The sequence below is a fragment of the Lissotriton helveticus genome, chromosome 5_1 (genome assembly GCF_964261635.1).
Source record: "Lissotriton helveticus chromosome 5_1, aLisHel1.1, whole genome shotgun sequence".
NCBI lineage: Eukaryota > Metazoa > Chordata > Amphibia > Caudata > Salamandridae > Lissotriton > Lissotriton helveticus.
Window position 1 is genome coordinate 779,084,943 of NC_136065.1, and position 23,474 is coordinate 779,108,416.

The following is a 23,474-nucleotide window of genomic DNA, read 5'->3' on the forward strand; positions in this document are numbered from 1 at the left end:
GTGCCCTTATATATTTGTATGAAATCCCTCACCAGCTTATCGCGTAAATGTGAGGCAAATCGTAAAAATTATTATGTTATTCCCTAAAATTGCCAGGATCTCAGGTTAAGTAGATGGCTGCAATTTTGCGTATAATCAAAAGGAAATCCCATGAAAATTAAAAGTGTTCACTACTGGAACAGGAACTCCCACCCCCTAATTACATGTAGCATAATTGTTTGAAAAGATTTATTTTTAAGTCTAGGTCTTGTATGAAAGATGTAAATTAATCCAGCAGAATTTGTAGACAATTAGCGGTTCTCGCAATGAGAACTGACTCATCCGCACATAAGAGAGTGTGTGTGTTTCCCAATTTGTGTAATGTCTCTCCCTTTGAGTGAAGGGACAGGAAAAGGGACAGTTGGCAGCCTTGCCATACTCCACATTTGGACTTAATAGGGAAGCACTTTCCATTAAGGCTGTAATGTACCTTTGCGAATGTTCCTAAATAAAGGAGTCTTTGCAGTGTAACAAGTACCCTCCCTACCACCATGTTTTTCATCATGGACCACAATTTGTAGTGGTTAACATTGACAAAAGCACAGGAGTGGTCCATAAATAAGAAATCCGTATTTGACATTGGACAAAATATTATTTTCTTCAGCCTGTAGCTAAAGTCTGGAGAAAAGAACTCAACCCGAGAGTTTAGTGGTGGAGAATAAAATGGGCCGATAACAACTAGAAAGAATCCAGTTCTGATTTTCAAAAATAGGATTATTACAGATTATTTCCATGACAATGATCACACCACAACCATAACTCGCAATACATTAGTAATTATTGCCACCTACAATATTATGTTCTCTTTAAAAATGTCCACTGGGATTCCATTGGGCCCTGGTACCTTCCCCAGAGGGCTCTTGTTTATTGCAGACAAAACTATTTCAATGTTAACAGCTTAACTCAAAGCAATGGCAACTACAGGACCAGTTACTGCATCTTCTCCCTCACCAAGTAATTGATTTTTGGTGATATTTCCGTTGTCAAATGTTTCAGCAGGTATTCCACCTGAGGAGAGGGGTAATTCGAGAAAAAGGGACCATTTATCACTTCCCAAAACTCTTTACTATCCTTAGCGAACCCTCCAACCCATATGATTAAAATATGCTGTTTACTTTCCATAATAAAATTATAAAATCATCAAATTGATCTATTACTTCAGTGGACTTCTGATCAAAAATATGGTCATAAAAATGAATAGATACGATATTGAACAATCCAGCTAAAAGTCAAGAGTAAAACTTGAAACCAAGTGGTACAACAGATTACCAAATCGATAAATCCCCACGTCTCCCTGCCCACTATCGAGGGGCAGGCTGAATTACGAAATGTATTATAACCATCTATACCCAAGTTGTCTGTTATCAACATTTCCTGGCAGCAAATTAAATCAAAATCTTTCATAAAGGCCAACCACTCACCATTAGATAGTTTTGGGCAGGTTCCGGCTAAGTTCCACGAAAGCAGTTGGATACTGCTCTGTGGAGTGTCCTCCACTTGTATTAGTGGTCAGGAACAGGGGGTAATGTTATGTAAATCAGAAGGATCTTGAAGGTCTACTTTTGAGCCGCAGCCCTCTCGAGTTGGCACAAAGCAGCTGATTTTGGGTAGTTTGATAATTGAAATATTCCTTCTTAAGTGTCTAGAGGGTAAACAACTATTTATTTAGACACTATATCTAATCTGGTGCTATCCCTCTTACTGGTGCTGGGTGTTTGGGACAATAATAAGATCACGCAGATTATGGCCCATAAAAATATCCTAAAGAATATTACATTCCTAATACTGTCTGGTAAATTTGTCAAGTAATTCAGGCGATGCAGTAATTGTCTTACCACCATGTTAATCACCACACAGTTTTAGACAAGTGTTTGGGACTATGACCAACCCACTCAACCCTTCTTACAGATCTCTTTTAAGTACCCTTGCCCTTCCTCCCTCCCAGGAGCAGGGTGGAATTATAGGGGACTTTGTCCACCGAGTATGTGGCATGCAGCCAGAACAAAGTCCTTGGTCTCTCATGTGCAAGGCCGCTGTGCATTCTTTCAAGCACCCTTGTCCTTCTTTCCTCCAAGAAGCAGGGCAGATAATGGAAAATGGACTTCACTCTGCACATGGTATGCCACAAGAACAATTGCTTCGGTCTCCCGCACGGTGGGACTGCTGTTCGCTCTTTCAAGTGACCTTGCCCCCATTCCTCCCAGGATCAAAGCAGAATTATGAACGATAAAGTTCACCTGGACAAGGTATGCTGCAAAAATTAAGGCCTTCGTCTCCTGCACTGTGGGACCGCTGTTTGCTCTTTACAGGGCCCTCGCCCCTCCTTACTCATCAAAGCAGGGCAGGATTATAGGGGATGAAGTCCACCTTGGATGTGGTATGTTGCCAAAAACAAAAGTCCTTGGTCTTCCTCACTGCAGGACCACTGTGTGCTTCTTCAAGCACTCTCACCTCTCCTTCCTCCCAGGAGCAGGGTGGGATTACAGGAAAATTAAATCAACCTAGGACAAGGTGTGCTGCCAGAGCAAATTCCTTGGTCTTCCACACAGCAGAACTGCTATGTGCTCTTTCAAGTGCCTTTGTTTTCTCTTCCTTTCAGGAGCAGGGCAGAATTATGGGGGATGAAGTCCACCCCAGGCGGGTGTTTGCACTTCGAACAATTGTCTTTATTTACTGCTGCTGTTTAACCTCTTGTAGAACTTCCTTTCCTCTTCTTTTTGAGACGGGCCACACATAATAAATATTGGATTACAAGGTGCTACATGGAGGTAACCCCAAATCCTTATATCTTTTTTTTTACAGACTTTGGCCAATGAGAGACATCAAGCTGAAGAGTTAGCACTCAAAGGGTTTTCCACCTGACTTCCAGTATATTAGTCAAAAAAGTTGTCAGATTTAGTTGGTTAATCATAAGCATACCAGAGATCAGCTGAAACAAACAGGAAATATGAATTATCCTGCCTTCATTCTGTGATTATGCTCTTTATTAAACCGATCTGTAAAGATTGATTCCTATTTAATGGCAGGAGAGGCTCTAGAATTCCTTGACAAGTTTCTTGCATCACGCACAGGATATCTAGTACAGATGATGCAGGTGCAGAGGTAATAGTCTACCCTGCTGCAGAGAATGTATCTAACATTTTTCTTATTGAATATCCTGGAATGAAAACCTCTGACTGAATTTTGAAGCAAGAAGTCAATGGTGAAAGTCTATCCATCTCCATACATGATTTAGGACTAAGGTCAGTTTTTGGTAACATGGTGATACGTCAGGGCAAGGAAGCGAGAAGAGGACCTTTTCAAGGATTGGCCTCCATCTCAATCTAAACCTGCATCTAGAGGACCAACTATCCTGTCTAAAGGTTGCGATTGAGACTGGTCAAGTCTCCTTGAATGTAATTACATTATGGTACTGCACCTTTATTTTGACTCAACTAACTCGATTTAAGATGATTAGGATCTTATAGCAGACACATATATTTCTTTCAGGTCTTCCTTTACTCGCTTTTTTTTTAGAATTTAGAACATGCATGTATCGGGAGCTGGAACCCCAATCAAAAAGCAATAACTATGTTTAGTAAAAAGGATTAGAACAAGCACTTTTTCCAGTGGTAATGCCAGTAAGAAGATGATATTCAGTTCTTATTTGTGTACAGTTTCTTGTTACAAGAGCAGCCAAATTGTAATTATTCCTTAGTTGCTTATTACAAGAGCAGTTGAATTGCAAATATTTCTTAGTTTTCAGAGGATACAACACTCAGTCATAAAAAGGACTAACCCGTCTGTCAAATTCTAAATCAGACCCTTAGTTCGCTCACAGTCTTGCTTTGATATACTTATTCCATCTCGAAATAGTGATGTCAGATGTTTCATGTGATCTCACAGGTTGGTGGGGAAAAGATAAAGCAACATAATAGAATGAAAAAAGTGCTAATATTACTAACAAAAAAAACTCAATCTACACAAGTTGATAAAACAATTCTAAATCACTCTTCAGTATTCAACAAAAAGGACCAAGGTCTCAAAAATAAAAGCACAAGAAAGGAGAGGGGAATGTCTTTATGGTATACACAAAATAATACAAACCGGAACAATTTGAATTAATGAGGACACAGTGTTTTCCCATGTGATTTTACAGCCTCACATTCTATTAAACATCACATTTGCCTCAGTGCATTGAACAATCCAGGGGATTATCTCCATTGATAAAAGCCAGCTACAGAGAGTGAATTAGGTCTATGGTCAAGTAAGATAATACAAAATAGGTTATAACATCCTAAAGAATACTGTATGTATATTTCATAAAAGTGACCCAAGAGAAAATCACAAGTACTTACAACAAGATCTGCCGAGTCATTTGCATCTGTCAGGTGTTCCTTTGTAGCGTTTGAAAGCTTATACATCCAGTAGTGTTTTGCTGTGATGAAAAAGTTGAATGGAAGCAAGGACCCAATCCCAAGGAGGAAAAAAATTATGTAAGTGGAACTGAAGTGGTCGTCAGGTTTGCGGGTATAATGGTGACTCAATATGGGAACAGTCTCCTCTCCATGCACGTCACTGTCAGAATAGATGGAGTTTGTACTGACTTCATTGGCCCCTTCAGACTCGATGGCCACTGTGTACAAGACAATGTGTATGCATTAAAAAAGTTGCACCTGCATTAAATGTTGCAAAATATCACGACATCAATCAAATATAACAAACATACAATGACGAGTAAACACGGGGGACTCTTTCTTGCACATACAGTGAACAAGGAAATATGCATGCAATCAATTCATTCTTACTCTACAGTTATTTATTTGAAGAATACACTTAGCATGAATAGCTAAACCACATAATCATGCACTAACCTACAAACTTTGAATCTTGTTTTTAGACCAAATAAAAGTGCAAATTCTGTGCCTCTCCGAGTAGTAAAATGATCACTTTTATTTTAGGAATCTATTCTTTTCAATTGAGTACATATGTAAATATTTCCGTGAACTGTTCAGCACAAATGCACAAAATCAGGTTACGTAGATTTGTGCATGTACAAGATGAAATCAGGTAACAGGAATATAATTTTGCAGTTTTAGATCTTGACGATAGACAACTTTTCGCTGTCTGTTGTCGAAGATATACTGTATATTAGAACTAATATATACAGTGGGCCTTCGGTCAGCTCACTGTTTACTGTTGGTTGGCTTTCTTGTCAACCTCAATTGGTTACTTCTTAGTTGATGGCTTTCCTTTCTCCCCTTGTGTGTCCCCCTCCACTGGACTACAGCTCCTTTACCATCCTTTTAATTGTACGATTTGTACCCTTCCACTGCTTACATTTAGGAAATTACTTTTATTCTGTTCTTTAGCACACAATGAATGTACATGCATTTTCTTGCTTTTTCCCTTGTGATCAGCAGTTATTCTTAAATCCAAACCACTGACCTCTCTCAGAGTTGCTTTTACCTCTAACCCTTCCATACTTGTCAATATATTTTTTAGGGGTCGGACCAAAGGCTGGCTTGCCAGCTGGAAGTCGGAGATTTTATGACTTTGAGTAAGGGGGCTTGAACCCGCCTTTCTCCTCCATTCTCTTTCATTGGCTGGCTTCCTAAACGGAGGCCAGCCATTGGAGGAGAAGGGAGTCACTCCAAACAAGCCCCGTCTCTTTCTGATTCGGGGGCGTAAGTTTTGCTGTTCTTTAGACGGTGACGTCATCCGCCACTCAGAACAACAAATACACGCCCCCGAATCCGAAAATTTCGGAAGCTTGCGGCCGCCATTTTTTTTTTGTGCTATGCGTCGCTGCCACAGATAAATCTACGGCTTCCAGGCTGGCCCATGGAAGGAAGGGGCTGCGGGGGTGGCGAAGTAAATGGGCTTGTTAAGTGCTGCCCACGGGTGTTGCTAATTACGACCCTGCATCGAATGAAGTTGCTGCCGCTTTCTGAAGCTTACAATTTTAAAGGTACATTTCCATTTCCGAGCACACGGCTGTGGTAAAGCAAAACATTTCATTTACATGTTCAGCAGTTTTAAAATCGAAGACGTAAATGTGGTATTTCTCAAGTTGGTGGGTGCCGCAGTCTTTGTGTTTTATGTTTGTCTGCGTCTTTCTAGCCATTTCGAGGAAAGTGCTGCCTGGGATAACCAGACCGATATCAGTTAAAAGCCCCCTTTCTATGTTTTTTTTTTTTTGCCGTGTATGTCAATCAGCTCACTGCTCGGGCGGGAACTTCCTCTGAGGAGGAGACTGCGAGAGGTGTCAGCCAGGCTTGTATGTCCGCCGCCCGGGAAACGTCGAATGAGGTAAAAACCACTTGACTTTCTTCCCAATATTTTTTTTTTTTTAAAATATTGACCGGAGCAGGAATCTTTGCCTCAAAGCGTCCACTTTAACGGACTATTGCTGCGCTGCCGTTTTTACGAGGTTCCGAACGCGTCTCCTCGCTCCAATGTCTACACCGATGAACAAACACCCCATCCGCAGCTCTCCACACGCCGCCACTGTGCCTGACCTGACACACGAGTTGCCACGAGCTCCACACCACTGCTAACACACCATCCGCAGCTCTACATTCGCCGCCCCTGTGCCCGACCTGACACACGAGTTTCCGCATCTGCCCCTTACGTAACCAGATCACCTCACCTGGCTCTTCACAGCTTCCACTCCTGCGGGAGGTAGCGCCTTTCAGCCTCTTGAAGAACGCTAATACAGGTCCCCCTTAAAGAATGTCGCTCCTCACGCAGCCCCAGTGTCCGACCTGACACTCGAATTCCGGCCACACCACACCGCACTGCTCCTACGGTAAATACTCTTGAGCAGGTCTCCGCTCCTACGGCCAGGCTCCTATGAACTTCCACAAAGGTTGGTGGCCGCACCACAGATGATTAAAGTAACCACCAATCCAAACCCAAGACCGCATAGGAAGGAGCTCCTTTAAATTTGTGGCAATAAAAGTCTTTGAAATACCGGAGCTCGTCGATCACGTTTAAGATGAAGAGTAACTTCTTCAAAACTCCCGTCCTCTGGCAAGTATTAATAACTTCAGGGGAAGGCACCACGCTGTCCCTGACACACCATCCCGTCCTCTGTCGCCAAATTGTGGTAATAAATCACAAACAGCTTCTAGGTAACACCTTTGTTTATTGTCACCAGTATAAAGCAGTTCAGTGCCTCCAGTGCCAGAGGGGAACAAACATTCAGTCAACATTCTAATGCAGCCTTCCTCTGAAGGTTCTAGGAATAAACCACTGGGCGTATGGCCACAGGGGGGAAAGGAGGGAAGGCCAGAACCAGAGGGGAGATTACAACAGTACCGCTCTGTCATCATCTGTTTATGGGCGGACGGGGTTTCTCATTTGTGTGTGTGTGTTTGGTGTACACCCGTTCCACTCTGTTTTTAGCTTACAAGTCGGACGTGGTGTGTGTACTTTGCGCTTACTCAATGGGGTTTTTGGCATTGCAAATGTACATATCCATTGTGCACATCTTCCTACCCTTCTGCAGACACAACTGGTCTGTCCCTGCACATGGTTCGTGATTCTGTACATATAAGAATCTTCATTGTGGTCACTTTTTGCAGGCGCCACTAATCTCCAATTATTAAAGGGTCCCTGATCTGCTAGAATAAAGGGATTGCTGTGTTGTACATTTTTCTGCGCATAGCTCCTGCCTGTTCAAGGATTGGAAAGGATAGTGTGGTCAGCGTTCTACAGAGTTCTACTGGCTTAATATACAGGGATTGTAGCTGGATCTGACATTTAATGTGGTCATCTCTCTGCAGTCCCAGTCTATAATAGCAATGTTGGACACGACACAGCTGATATGCAGGCATTGTGGCGTTCCCTATTTTGACATCTGGAATGCAGCGAAGACATCTTTTTGCTGATAGTGCAGATTGCGCTGCTGCACATATTTACATCTAGGATGTTAGTGTCATGTTCCTGCACAAAGTTCAATTCAATTGTGGTTTTCTACCTTACATCTGATTACTGGTCTGGGTACCTCCTCCTTAGAGCTCGGCTCAGTTACTATGCGCGGATTGGGGCATTGTACTTGCTTTCATCTGATATACTGGTCTGGTATTCTTTCTCCAACCAGCCTTTCGTTGCTGGATGAGGATTGTGGTGTTGCAAGTGTTTACATCTGAAAGAGCAGGGTGTCTGCACTCTGTACTGGGTTACTAAGCACAAGCTGTGCTGCTCGTCACCCCGTTTTTTCTCTGCCTCTGTTCCCCGGTTTTTATGTGCCTCGGTTCCCTGCTTGTCATCCCGGTTTTTCTGTGCCTCTATGTGCGTGGCTCTGTCTGTGTGTGTGCGTGGCTCTGTCTGTGTGTGTGCGTGTGTGGCTCTGTCTGTGTGTGTGCGTGGCTCTGTCTGTGTGTGTGCGTGGCTCTGTCTGTGTGCGTGGCTCTGTCTGTGTGTGTGGCTCTGTCTGTGTGCGTGGCTCTGTCTGTGTGCGTGGCTCTGTCTGTGTGCGTGGCTCTGTCTGTGTGCGTGGCTCTGTCTGTGTGCGTGTGTGCGCGCGGCTCTGTGTGCGTGCGGCTCTGTGTGCATGTGTGTGCGCGTGGCTGTGTGTGTGCGCGGCTCTGTGTGTGTGTGCGCGGCTGTGTGTGTGTGTGTGTGTGCGCGGCTCTGTCTGTCTGTGTGTGTGTGTGACTCTGTGTCCTCGAATACTCTCTACTACTCTCTAATGTTCACCTATTGCCATTGTAAATGACAATATCATTTATTTATGTTTTTTTTAAAAAATGAAAAAAAAATTCATGAGCAATGCAAATAGCTCTACCTTTAATAATGCCGAGACCATTGCATTGTAAATGCTTGTTTATATATTCAACTTCGCCTGTGCCCACTCTGACCCCTCCCTCTAGCTCCTCCCGCCACGTCAAATAGCATCACCAAAAAACACTAGCAAAGCCAAAAGTTCTTGTAACACCTCACAAAGTAAAGACCTTTTGGCTTTGCCTATGCTTATTAGTAAATCTGAGTCTCAAGATCAGTGGTGATTTCGGTATGGAGAGAAATGATATGCTATCACAATTTAGCATGCTGAACCTTGCCTGCACTGGTAAATCACTTAGATGGAAGGTAATGAATTCACCTATGTGAATGAGAAACAGAAGTTTTCAACAAAGTCTTCATCACATTACTTCCGGGTATATAGAGCTAATACATTAAAGCATATGAAAGGGGAGGCACATAAATAATCATGTCCAATTGTGTTTTGGAATTTCTTGTCCTTTCAGAACTCCTTACAAGCAGTTCCATTTTCCCAATATCCTATCCCTCGCCAGGCCATTCCAATAACCTGCCTCCAAGTGGAGAATGTCAGGGGAATTGGTCTTGACTGGTGGTGGGCCCTCATTTGAGCATTGCAATATTCCGGAGGATAACCCTGCTTGACAATACCAGCCAGCATTAAAGGCGCCCAGGAGCATGTACACTTTCTTAAACAGTTGAAAACTTGGCTATTTCCTAGACAACTGCTCCACCTGCGTCACAGCAATAGCGCACAGAATACAGTTGCACCCTCATACGCAATCCTCATCTTGCAACCAACGAATTGCAAACAAATCAACAAGCAACTGCTTTGATTATGCAGGTAAGAAAAAAAGGCCAGGCCTATGGTTCTCTGAGACATATATATTGTTTGTACTTCCATACATAACATGTGATGGCCACAATAATACTAAAACCTAATATGCAGCGGTCAGCAACAAATTTTAACTTTTACCTATTACATTTGCATAGTATATATCTGCTATGAGGGTTGTCCATTGTAGTGTCCTGCAGGACACGTAATGCAGCAGCCCCTCTCTAGGGGCAGTGTCTCAACCCACACCCATCCAACATAGGCGTCACTAGTCTAGTGACTGTAAATAAAATGGGCCAGGCGCACATGACCTGGGCCAGTTGCACCCACCATAACAATGTGTCTGTGTTGTGCATTACTTTAGTATGTGAGCCTAGAGCCCACAACTTTATAATGGAGGTGAGGATGGTTGCCCACATGCCCCAACACAGCCCCATGGCCCAATTTAGCACTGGCGGCCTTGTGTGAAATCAGCGGTATTCTACATGTGAGCAGACTGCCAAGCTACACCGTGTAGTCTGCTGGGGTCACTAGGAGACAGTGTGCAGCACTTCTGAATTGTGCCCAGGGAGCAAGAAGGTGCTTCGTGGTCCCGCAAGGTGTGGATTTGCACCGCTGCAGGTGCAGGAGACAACCTGCGCAAGTGAAAGCCACAGGAGCTGCCCGCTGCTGATTTACCACAGGTGGGAGTTTGTGTGAGGCAGCAGGGCAGTGCAAGCAGCACAGGGCACCCTCCGGGCAGGAGGCCCCCGGGCACTGCCAGCCCCTGTTAAATGAGGCCGACCCAATGGAGTAGTTAATCAGAAAGGTAGAAGCTATCCAGTCATGCTGAAGGGCCAGCAGGAGTAGCTTCTGCATCCTTTATATACCAGGGATAGTCAGCAAACTCATTACATGACAGAGGAGCTTCACCCAGCTCACAGTGCAAGTGGTCCAGCGGAGGGTCATTTCAGTGGAGCACAAGTTAGCATGCCGCCACTTTACAACCATCTAGGTGAAGGTGATGATCTATTTCTGGCCCAGGGAGGAAATGAGACTAGCTGCCTCCACAACAATCATGGTGCACCAGCTGTTGTTAGAGTTTATAGGGAGCGCTGCTCAATGAGTAAAGGGTGCTGGGCTTGGCATGGCCAATAACAAGTGGAGGCAGAAAGAAAGAGAATGTAGCGTCCTCCTCAGCCCAGGAAGACGCAAATGTGTACGCCACACACATTGCTCTGTAACAGACGTCTTTATTCCTCAGCATACGATCACACACTAGCCTCTCCTTAATAAAGACACCTTAATACCTCCGAGCAAGTTATATCATTAATCTCTTGAGTCTGCCCAGATTTGCAAGGGTCCTAGCACATAGTCTTACAACATTACATCTCCCTATTTGATCAGAAAAAGTACAACCAGCAGTCACATTACATTTCCTCAAAAAGTCATCAAGGCACTTGCGCTAGTCGGCCACATCGAGTGGTATAAGACGGTTGAGACAGACTCTCACTGTGCACAGATGGCACAGGATCTGCTGCTTGATCCAAACTGTTAGGCGTGGTCGCCTTGTTCCGACCGCAGGATCTAAGGAACGTCTAGGTAGGTGGTTAAAGTGTGAAAAGTCCCGTGTGATGGACTTCCCAAGACAATGTGTAGTCACCATGTGTCCTTTGCACGTCACAACCCTCATAGGATCAACAGCACAATAAAATGTGTTTTTCGCTTTTGTTTCTGCTTAACTAGGGCCCAGTCACCTTCATCAAAGACTGTTTCCTGAGCTCGTCGACGTCGATCTGCATGTTTTCATCTTGCACTTTTGAGAAATGTTTGTGACACTAACTTTATCAGCACTCACTGATCGATCCACAGTCTACTGTGTCAGTTTGGTTCTGATGGCTCTCCCAAATAGCAAGGTGGCAGAGCTCTCATTTGTTGTGGTGTGAGGAGTGGAACAATACGAACGGAGGGCTTGACACAGGGCTTGGTCCTTGAATTACCTTTTTGAGGGTACCCATGAATCGTTCCCCAACACCATTAGCTTGGGGCCACAGAGATGTACTCTTTTGCGGTTTGTCATTTAGTCTGACTAGAAACTCCTTAAATTCTTTGTTGTTTAATGGCGGACTATTGTCAGATTTGAGAATGGCGGGGATACCCCACGTTGCAAATAGGTCATTCAACCTTTCAATGACCGTGCCATGATTTGTTGATAATAACGCCTCTACTAAAGGAAAGCTTAAATGCTCATCAATGACTACCATGAGATGACGTAAATTTCCTAAAGGCCCAAAGAAATCAACTGCAACTCTTTCCCAAGAATGTGCAGGAAGGTCAGGCATTGTGGGTGGATAGTGCGTCATTTTGGGGGAAAGACAGTTGCAAAGAAGATACTCTTTTAGTTCCCTCTCCAATCGCTCATGTAGGCGTGGGAACCACACTTGGTCTGTTAGGGCTCTTTTGGTGGCTACAATGCCACAATGTCTTCATGGGCTACTTCAATGACTTGTTGTCTTAGGCTTTCAGGTATGATGATTCCTGAGCCTCTCAACACATCTTCCTTGGTAACGGACAGTTCATCCTGTACATATTTTTAACTCAACATCATCAGCAAAAGGTTAAGCATTCTTCTCCACGACTGAGTTCAGATGATGTCTTAAAGGAAAAGCATGTTTTTATCCGCATTAGTAGCAGAAATAATCTGTTCAATGGATAGGTCTGCTGAATCTCTTTTTTCCGGCTGTGAAAAGGCACGTTCTGTGGCATACAGACTTCAGCTAGAATAGGCAACAATGTGTCTCTGAGCATTTGGATTACCACTATGTCGAGCAAGGATTGTCCACAGCCTCACCGAGCTCACATCTACTATGATCTCAGTATGTAACTTGGGGTGAAAATAGACCATCTCGGCTGCATTCTTAAACGCTTGTTTTATTCTTCCGAGTCTTTGATCACATTCTGCGGCCCGATGGAAAGGGACACATTTCATTTTTGTCAAGACTCTTAATGGGGCACTCCGAGTCCCAAAACCTGTAATGTGCCTTGAGCAATAACTGGCCACGCCTAAGAAGGATCGCAGCATGCTAACATCTTGTGGGGGGAAAGCATCTGATAGTGCTTGCACTTTATCTGGGTCAAGAGACATTCCCCCAACAGAGAATATGTGCACAAAGAACTTGAGTTTGGTCTTGTGAAACTCACACATTGCTGCATTCAAAGTGTGACCTGCATCAGCAAGTAACTGGCATATTTGTGTAAGAGCCTGCTCATGGTCCCTTTGCAATGCTCCAAATACAAGTATGTCATCGCTGTAATTAAAAGTCTGCGTGACAAGTTGAATTATTCGACGTATGATATCCTGAAATATTTCTGCAGCTGATGACACTCCTAAATTCAACCATTTGTATGTGAACAAACCAACGTGAGTCAAAAAAGTAGTGATATGACTGTAGTTCTCCTCCAACCCTACTTGATGATATCCCTTGGTCAGGTCAAGTCGGGAGAAGACTTTGACATTATTCAGTTTCATTATCATGTCCGCTATGTGTGGACCAGGATGTCTTTCTCTCTTGATTGCTTTGTTGGCTAGGAAAACATCAACACAGATCTGTACTGCACCTCCACAGTCCTTTTTTTAGCACCACCACTATGGGCGAGACCCATGGCGTAGGGCTGGTGGAGCGCTCACTGATGTCATGCTTCAACAGAATTTCTAGTTCTTTCTCAACTACTTCTTGTAAGTGAAAAGCAACTCTGCTGTGCTGCTGGGCAAAAGGGCAAATGTCCTTATTAATGTGAAGTTGCACTTTCATGGTCTTGGTACCTGCTAGGCCATGGAACAACAACAGGAAATTACTTCTGATTTTAGATTGAGTGTGGAGGTTGTAAGTGAGAGATATCATTCCTATGTCAGCAGCCGGAGCAAAACTGAGTAGGCATTCACTGTATGACGTTCCTTGAAGAACGTGTATTGGCACTTGCACTGATACTGCTTTGTGTCGCCTTGTATGACCCTTAGAAGCAGCCCACTTGTATACCTTTGTGTTTGACCGGTTAAGGCATGGCACAGGAAACAAGCTGTGGAACTTCTCAACTTACATCATGTTAATTGATGCACCACGGTCTATTATAAAGGTTGTGGGTCAACCGTTGACTTTTATTGTACTCTTGAGGCAGTGTGAATTTGCTTCTTTTGTTTGGCAGTTTGCCTGTATCTTTGTTTTTCCTTGCAAGCAACCAAACCTACATGTGCCCAGGGGTGTTGAATTTAATAAAATATCTACTTGTCCATGGGGCAGATTGCTTTATAAATCTACTTGTTCTGTAACAAAATCCACTTGACCCTTTAGATCCATGTAGGGCGGCGACAAATACTGGCAAGAATCTCATTATATGGGAGTTCTAAAGCCTCTCTGATTATACAAGAGATCATACCATAGTAGTGTTTGAATACTAGCAGCTCCCTTATTTTGCCACCTTTCCGCAGATCTACATACTGGTGTTGGAGGTAGGGGTGAGCAATAGTTCCCCCTGGTTGGAATGCCTTTCTGAGTCTGTGCAAACATACTAACATGCATGTTTTATGGGCTTTCATCAGCTCGTCTCGAATATTTTCCCATACAGAGACATTTTGCAAATTTACTCCGGACAAGGGCAGAAGTAAACTTCAAGGGTTGGGGAAAAAGTGGTTGGTGGAATAGTTAAGTAACCACTCAACAGACTTTCTCATGAGCATAGCTATACATACATATTTATTTGTGCTAAAATGCAGTTCACAAATAATTTCTAGGAGTAAGATATCCTGACCTACTTCTGTAAATTATTGAGAAGGTATAAAAGCTGTAAATCTGTACTGATATAAAGACTTATTTCATGGGTGCACTTTTGTGACTTTCTATAAGAACTGGGTGCTTAAATTCTCTCTCTCGCTCTGTACCGGCCTGCTTTACTGTGAGTGACAGCATTCTGCTCTTTCACAAGGAGCATATTTGCATGCAAAATAGTTTTGTCAAAACAGACAGACTTACAAAACCAAAAGGCTGACCAACAATGCAAGGTGAAGTTGGCCTAGAGAAGTACAAAGCATTAATCCTGTCCCATTCCAGCAGCTTGGGCATCTGCCACGTTGAGGAAGTGTAAAAGGACACTGGAAATGTCCATGGACAGTGCAAGTCAATACAAAACAAAGGAAAGTGAGGAACCAGCACAGGAGATAGAGGTGCTGTGACGGGAGGGACAGCGAGCACTGGGTGACCTCCTTAGTGCCCAACCACCATCCCCATGTATACAGGAGGGATCAGGATTTCTGTTGGTTAGAGACAACAGAGGAAGGAACCCCTTGTCAAAACAGTGCAGTGACTGACCAAGCTAGCCCTTCCCTCGCAGCACCAGCCTCATTAAAGACAACAAAAGGTGTTTTCACTCTGCCTAGGAAGAAGGAAATTCTCATGAGAGTACCCCCTGGCCAGGGCTGCATGTCTGAGTTTCAGGCATGAGGTGATGGACAAAGAGGCCCTGGGCCGTGACGGGCCACATTTCTAAGCTGGCCCTTTCCTGGCATCACAAGTCACATTCAAGGCAGTACCCAGAAAGAACACTCTGGCTCCACCGGTAAAAGCTGGTTCTGTATATGGTATTAACACTAGGTGGTTATACTGTGCACAGAGTCCAGGTGTTCCCCAAAAGCATACAGGGCTTAATGGAAAACCCCAAATGCTATATTAATGGTAGTGTGGTAGAGCAGCCGTAGGCCTAACACAGAGGAGTGTAAGGCATGTATTGCACAACATTAACCAATAATGGACACTTAACTCAAAAAGGAGATCTACACCAATTTCAGAAAAATAAGCTTTGTTTGTATTTTATTTTGAGACCAAGATCTTCGCAATAAGGTAAGTTAGTTTTTAAATATAAATACTTTTCACTTTCAAAAATCGACACTTAAAACTATTTTTGCACAGTCCAATGTTATATTTTGGGGAACACAATATTGCGGTTAAACAGGTATCACACTTACAGTTCCAGTCTTTAGGGTTAAAGGTCAGCAGGAGGCAAGGGTCAGGTAAGTACCAAAACTGCAACCACAGTGGCGGTCAGGTGCAGAGGTCAAATTTGGAGTTCAGCTATTGTATTTCTATGGAGGCTGGGGTGCTTGGAACCACACTGCTTACAGGTAAGTATACCAGTTGCAGGGGTGAAGCATTGGGGGTTAGGACCAATGTGGGGGGCCACCAAGCAGCACCAAAGATACGCTACCATGGCCACAATGGCGCCCAGATGAAAAATCAGCTTCAGGCGCCCAATGCTCTTCAATAGAGTTTCTTCTTTTGACAAACAGGATTCAGGCTTTGCAACCGCGAGGTTGCAAGAGGGAACCCATCAATAGTCGAGTAAGTGGAGATGTTGGTGGTCTTAGGGGCACCATTGGTTCAGCTCACCAAGGCCCAGTGGCTACGAGTGCAGAGGTGTTTTTTGACGTTCGAGTCTTCTTACCGGAACCAGTCTCAGTCAGGGGCAGACTCTGGATTCAGGCTACAGGCGTTATCGTGGATGTCAGGAGTGGTCAGCCAACACTGGACTCAAGGTTGTGATCGCTGGGGAGACTTCACTGGGCAGATGAGCTACTCAGACTTGGGCTGTGGGCGCTGGGTGCAGAGTGGGCACTGGACACAGATCCACCTGGATCAGGAGTCCTTGGAGTTTGGTTATTTGGGGAGATTAGAGTAATTTTTTAAGGCAGCAATTCTTCATGGGTTTTCAGAGGTTGCTGGCTGCAAGACAGGTCACAGTGTCGTCGAAGCTGGAGCCAGGCCAGTATGACTGGGGCCAAGGCAGTCATCATCTTCAGTCTTCCCTGCAGGGATGTCTTCTTTCTTCTTGGGTCATCGCAGATCTGAGTTCCACCAGATCTGTGGGGGAGCCACCTAAATACATAATTTGGTGAAGTAGCAGGAAATCTCAATATTGATTTGTTGGAAGTAATACGAACGTGGATTATCCATTACAAAATGGATGCCGTTGTTAAATTGCACTGGAGTCCTCTTTCTATCTTTATGTGCAGGTTCTAGCAGGGTAGCTTTAAGGTCTAAGACCGTCGCATTTCTGATGACATCAGACGCCACCTAGACACGGCAACTGGCTGGATAAAAATATCCAGCCTTAGAGGCATTTCCTGATGCTGTTCTCACAGAGGACTATTATTCGTGCTGTATTTTCATCATTCACTACGGTAAGTGATGTTGTGATCCCCCATACTTAGGTTATAGGCGCATATTCCATACTAAGAAAATGCGGGGGAGGCTGCCTTTATTATTATTTTTAAATCTCAAATTAGGCCCAGAAGAAACTCGAGCAAAACAAGGAAATCCACTAGTTCAGGATTAGGAGGACAAAATGGTTTGCCTGTGCCATGTCGGATCAATACAAGCCCCCTGTACTTTTTAGTCTATTGATACGGGGAAACTATACCAAATAATGGATAGACATAATCAGTATCTTGTCTTCTTGTTACATATCATAATAGAAATTACAGAAGTTGTGTGACGCCTTCACACCCAATGAGACATAATCTTTACTGGTTTAAATCTGAGATCATTGTCCTGGCCTAGGATTATAGGTATATACAGTGTTTACGAGGTCACCTTTTAACTAACAACAATCTTGGTATACTGGGTCCAAACAGCCATCAAAAGAATAAAGATAGTCACTATATAAAAGAGTTGCTCTTTTCTCCTTTTTAACTAATAAAAGATTTCTAAAGCATGTTAATTTTTCTCGAGCACTATTTCTTTGCACAGTTAACTTTATTCATTCTCCATCTTTTTCATTCAAGCAGCCTTAATATTATGTCTCCCTCTTTTTTCTTTGAGCATTTCTTGGGTGTTAGCTTCACGAAAATGAAGAATGTGTGTTCTCAGACTTAACCTCATTATGGATTTATCTAGAAGAATGTGTGTTCTTCTGTCAACATTGGCACAGACATCAAAGTTAATGAAGCATATAGTTCTCATATTTGTATCAATATCATAGTTCCAGGCCTAGAGTGCTTCAGTTTTTGATATATATTTCTATTCTGCACTTTATTATAGAGAAAGTTGAGACGGTTCTCCTGACGAAGGCTTATACGCCGAAACGTGCGTCGTGTTCTCATCGACCGCCATCCTTTGAATTATTTGTCAACATACCAACCTATTTTTAAAAATTGATTTTGTTGTATAGCACTGTAATTTATTGTTTGTTGGGGAAAAATGTGCTTTTGTACATATATGTTTGTGTCTATGTAATGTAAACATTGCATTATTTGTGTGAAATAATTATCATTGAAAATATCAAAACACAAAGAAAAAGGGATAAGAGAAAAATAAAAAAATAAAAAATATATTTTGTAATAAAAGGAATTGTTTCCAGTCATATCAATCAGTCAGTCAAAAATGCTTTTATTATCGGTTAAAAACCATAAAAAGACATATTTACACATATACAAGTAAAATAAAAAAATTTACATTGCTAAAAGTCCTCAAGGGACACTAAGTCATACAAATGTTAAGAAGGGTAAAAATAGAACAGACATCGTTGGCTCAATATACAATGCAATGAGACTCACGGTGGGACACCCCGAACAGATTATTAACGAAAAGGCTCCCCACAAAAGTCAACATACAATCCCAGGGGCAGTAGTCAATGATTTTGCATTTTTTAATATTGCACGCCTGGAGTACCACATAGACAAGAGGAATCTTGCTGTTACGAACACTGTCAAAGGTGTGTTATCAACTTTGAGAATTCTAAAAACCTCCCAATAGTCCCTTAAGCCCCTGGTCTTACAAAATTGGATAATCCACTTGGCTCTCCCCCTTGAGTACAAGGGGTAGAAGAGCAGAACGTGCTGATCCGTCTCTCTGCAACCCGTGCACCCTGGGCAAGAGCTCACTTGCGATGGAGCTTTTGACCACTTGTAAGTATGGCCCCTAAGGGGCAGTGAGCCATGCCTAAACTGGATATATAGTTTCTTTGCCAGGGGAGGCTGGATGGCATCCAGAAATTTCTCGAATTTGGGAAGGGCCTTGAAATCTAGTAAGTTATTAGTCAACCTGCCCATAGAGGAGTTTGATAGAATAAGAGCAGAGCGGTGTTGTTTTAGTGCCAAACTCAAGGATTTTTTGGAGACCATGGAGCAAGCCACCTCAGGGGACGACCACAAGTCCCCCATGCCGAGAGCTTGAGAGAGGTGCTTAATGTACTTTAACCAAGGGATCTTCCCCACGCCCCCTCTGGACAGGAGATCCCCCAAGTCCTCTCTGTAGCTCACAAGTTCCGGAGTGGACCAGAGTCGTCTCCAATATAGTAACAGGCGGTTCGCGACGATTTCCTGGATAGGCACTAGACCTAGATCCAACCTTAATGGAGTTAAAGGGGTACTCCGGGGGAGTCCCAAAAGGCGCCTAATGAAACTATTCTCAGTGAGAGATAACGGGGCAGCGCTAACATGCCCAGTCATATCTACATGCCTATTTCACATACACTTTCTTTGTATAGATTTAGGCCTGATGTTTTGTAGTAATTAAATATTATAGATCTTGTGCTTAGCTTTCTTCTTACCCATTAGGGGGCTAAAAGGTGTGCTTTCTCTCCCCCTCATCTTAGGGGTGGAGTTGGCAGAGGTGGGCACACCTCCTTTTTGTCTACGTTTTTTGCCCAAAGTAGGGGAGTAAACCGGGGCTGCCATTTGCTGCTAGCAGAAGAGGCTGGAGGGGGGCGCATTACAAAGGTAGCTGGCCTTTGAAGCTTCCCCTTTGAGCAATGGCCTATCCTGGGGGAGGAGGTGTGACACCTCTGTCGAGTATGTGAATTGTTTCTGGTCCCAGTGAGTAGACGTTCTCCACCCAAGGGTTCAAAAACATGTCTGTGTGTGGCAGGCTGCCTGAAGCCAGTGAGTGCCCACAGCAGGGTCAATAGGTTTTCAGGGGGGCACCTCTGAGGTGCCATATGAGTACATGGTATCATAAATCTCACACTGCCATTAGTGTGGATTTATTACAAGGAGTTGTTTGGTACCAAACACTCCTGGCTTTAGTAAAGCCATCATGGTGCTGTGGAACTTGAGCTGTCAAGTTTCCAGACCATGTAGTCCTCATGGGTTCCCTGGCATTTGCAATATTTAAGAACTGACTTCAGTACTGTAGGGGCATACCTACTCATGCAGATATGCCCTCACATGTGGTATAGTGCACCCTGCCTTAGGGCTCTAGGGCCTGCTAGAAGGGTGACTTACCAATACCTTCAAGCAGTGCTGGCTGGAATGCACCCAGGCAGGGTGTTTATATTGCCAAAGCCTATGATTCTTTGGACCCCACAAGCACTGCAAAATAATGTATCTTTTGCAGTGCTCGTGGGGTCCAAAGAATCATAGGCTTTAGCAATATAAACAAAGTACAAGTGTAGGTCTGAAACATACACACCCGCTATACCACGGCTCCTGTTACGATAATAATATGAGTTTCGGTCAAGTAGTTGTCGCACTTATCGTAGCACATACCGAGATTTAAAACAGGTCATTTGAATCGATTTTGAGTTTAACAGAAAACCTAGCAAACATTAAAGCATATACTTCAGAACAGGCTTCAGAGATTTATGTATGGATACAAGAGACAGCATCATTCAACATGCAGGGTGGTTCAACCACGCAACAATTAAAATAACTTGAATATTTATTGAGAAGGGAACCAAACCAACTCCTCCATGCATCCACATTAATCCAGTATCACAAAGTAAACAAGCATTTACAATGCAATGGTCTCGGCATTAATAAAGGTAGAGCTATTGGCATTGCTCATGACATTTTTTTTCATTTTTTTTTTAAACATAAATAAATGGTATTGTCATTTACAATGGCAATAGGTGAGCATTAGAGAGTAGTAGAGAGTATTCGCGGACACAGAAAGCCACACACACACACACACACACACACACACACACACACACACACACAGAGCCCCACACACACACACACACACACACACACACACACAGTGCCCCACACACACACACAGAGCCCCCCACACACACACACACACACACAGAGCCCCACACACACAGAGCCCCCCACACACACACACAGAGCCCCCCAAACACACACACACACAGCGAGCCACACACACACAGCGAGCCCCACACACACACACACACACACACAGAGAGCCCCACACACACACACACACAAAGCCCCACACACACAGAGCGCCACACACACACGCAGAGGCCCACACACACACAGAGCCCCACACACACACAGCGAGCCCCCCACACACACACACACAGCGAGCCACACACACACACACAGCGAGCCCCCCACACACACACACACAGAGCCCCACACACACACAGAGCCCCCCACACACACACACAGAGCCCCACACACACACACAGAGCCCCACACACACACACACAGAGCCCCACACACACACACAGAGCCCCACACACACACACACACACAGAGCCCCACACACACAGAGCGGTCGCGACTAGGACAACGCAGGGGCCTGACCCCATTCTCGTTTGTCTATTAAATGATGTCATGCCGCCTCCGGGTTTCAGTTGGAGAACAAGCGCCTCTCGGGTTGATACAGCAAGCCTCTGATGACGCTGGTCCAAAACCTAAAAAACGAGTGCTTGCTTCGCACTAGAAATTCTTAAAAGGAAGAGAGAGCGAGAGAGACCAGGGCTGCGTGTTCCAGTGCAGAGTGTTTTTTTGGCCTCTCTGTGCTGGGGGAGGGGGCACCTCCAGGGAGATATACTGCGCCTTTCTGTGCAATTGTCTGAGAAGTGCAGGCCCTGCCCGCACGACTTCCAAGGCAAAGCAGTCCCAATCTTCTCCGTCCGAGATGTATACACAGGGCTGGCTGGGAGCAGCACACCCCAGTGACTGCGAAATGGCAGCTTTGCATACGACAAACAAAGGTGAATTGATGCTCATTTGGGAACCCGGGGATAATGCCCCGAGCACAACAACCTCTCTTTACGCCCGGTCCAAACTGTACCCTCAGTTTAACTGAATTGTTAATGAAGTGTTGAGCATATTATTCAAGTGTACAAGTGGCATGGGTGCCCAGACGCGCTCTCCAGTTAACCTGCCATTGAAGTGCAGAGCATACGCTGCTCGAGCGGCGTGCACACATTCTGACAGCAAGATTACATTTTATACTGTGACAATCCTGCAACAGCTTTCCACTTCGCAATTATCCTGACGGAAACCCTTCGCTCTCCGTAGTACATGCCCGTTCTCGCGCCCAAGACGCACGAGGACACGTATCATGTGCGCAGCATATAACGTCGGCGTGTGTTTACGGGCAACATTGTTCCTAGTACCACTAACACCGGCAACCAAAACAACAAAACAATAATAAAATGAAACCGTCATGGTAGCGACAAAAATTACCAGCACCAGGTATGCAGCGCATGCCGCCACTCGAACTGCCTCAAGGTGCTTGAAGGATGCTAGCCTCCAATCAGTCATACTCGTTTTAACGACCTTGGAAAGGTGACGAGTTGAGTCTGTCCCTGACAGACACCTTTGACCCGGAGGTTCCACGAATATCTCTCACGACTTCACGTGACATCACGCTACCTCGCTAACTAGGCTAAGCTGTCCCACCAGAATGTAATTAAATCAGCATTCAATCAGTGAACGCCTTTCTTTTAGAGAACAGCTCATTCGATCTTGTGTATAAAATGGCAGGTTCTCAAACGCCTTGGTAGTGCATACACATGTCTGTGATTCCCCTCTGAACTCGCCCCATACAGCACCGTGTTCCAACCATGCGGCCAGGTTTATTGGTATGACGGTGGGGACGCTGTACTCCATAGTTAAGGTGTCATTTATATGCAGCATATTACTGTTTGGGTTGATACAGCAAGCCTCTAATGACGGGGTCGGCAGAAACGGGGGCGGGCACGGGAAGGGGCTGAAGCACCACCATCTTTCTCTCCTCTGATGACGGGGTCGGCTGAATGCCTCGGAGAAACCAGCGTAATTTTCAGATTCGGGGGCGTGGTTTTCGTTCTCTCCTCTTCCCATTGGCTGGAAGGTAAAATTCCAGCCAATGGGAAGAGGAGAGAACGAAAACAAGAAAGAAGAGAAAAAACACGAGCCCGAATCTGGAAAAGACGGGGCTTGAACCGAGTGACGCTCCTCTCCTCCAATGGCTGGCCTCCGTTTAGGAAGCCTGCCAATGGAGAAGAGGGGCGGGTTCAAGCCCCCCTACTAAGAAACATTCAATCTCGCTGCGCAGTGCAACGCTAGTCCTCGACCTAAAAAGAATCCCACGAGGGCTACGACTGTCAATAAAACCCAGGTTGTACAGGTTCCAATACAACAGAGAATTTATGGAGAAGTGGTACTCCATTTTAAATAAATGTTTATTTGATTTGATTTTGCTGTTAGTAGAAGAACGATCCCACACCATCAAAGAACTTGAAGAAATTCACATAATGAAAACAGACTTGGAAAGAAGAATGGAGGATAATGTGTGAATAAACACATTAGAGGAGATCAACAGGAAATTGGAAACTTATGCTAGAGAAATACAGGAGAGTAAACTGCGGAAGTTCAAAAGAGATCCGAAAGACTATAAACTTAATAAAACATACACATGGACTGAAGTTTACGCTCAAAGAAGGAATTTTAAAAGAACATCCTCAAAGAAGAGTTTTGTATCGGAAAAAGATATTGATCCATTGAGAGGTCCAATAACAAGCATTCAGCAGCAGAAGGCAACACCAACATCAGTGGTACAAAATACAGAGACAGCATCTTCCTCTAGTCAGTCTTTTTTGTCTTCAGGACACGACTCCGGACAACCACTGAATACATTAGCACTAT

The 23,474-nt window shown here is 44.2% G+C and overlaps 1 protein-coding gene across 1 annotated transcript in view; it reads right to left on the reverse strand.

The window, feature by feature from the left end:
• SLC29A3 (solute carrier family 29 member 3) overlaps positions 1 to 23,474 on the reverse strand; it is a 316,634-nt gene that overhangs the window by 253,027 nt on the left and 40,133 nt on the right. Inside the window, exon 2 of the mRNA XM_078643252.1 lies at positions 4,377 to 4,654. Within this exon, the coding sequence (XP_078499378.1) occupies positions 4,377 to 4,654 (278 nt within the window). The remainder of the gene's footprint in view (positions 1 to 4,376; positions 4,655 to 23,474) is intronic.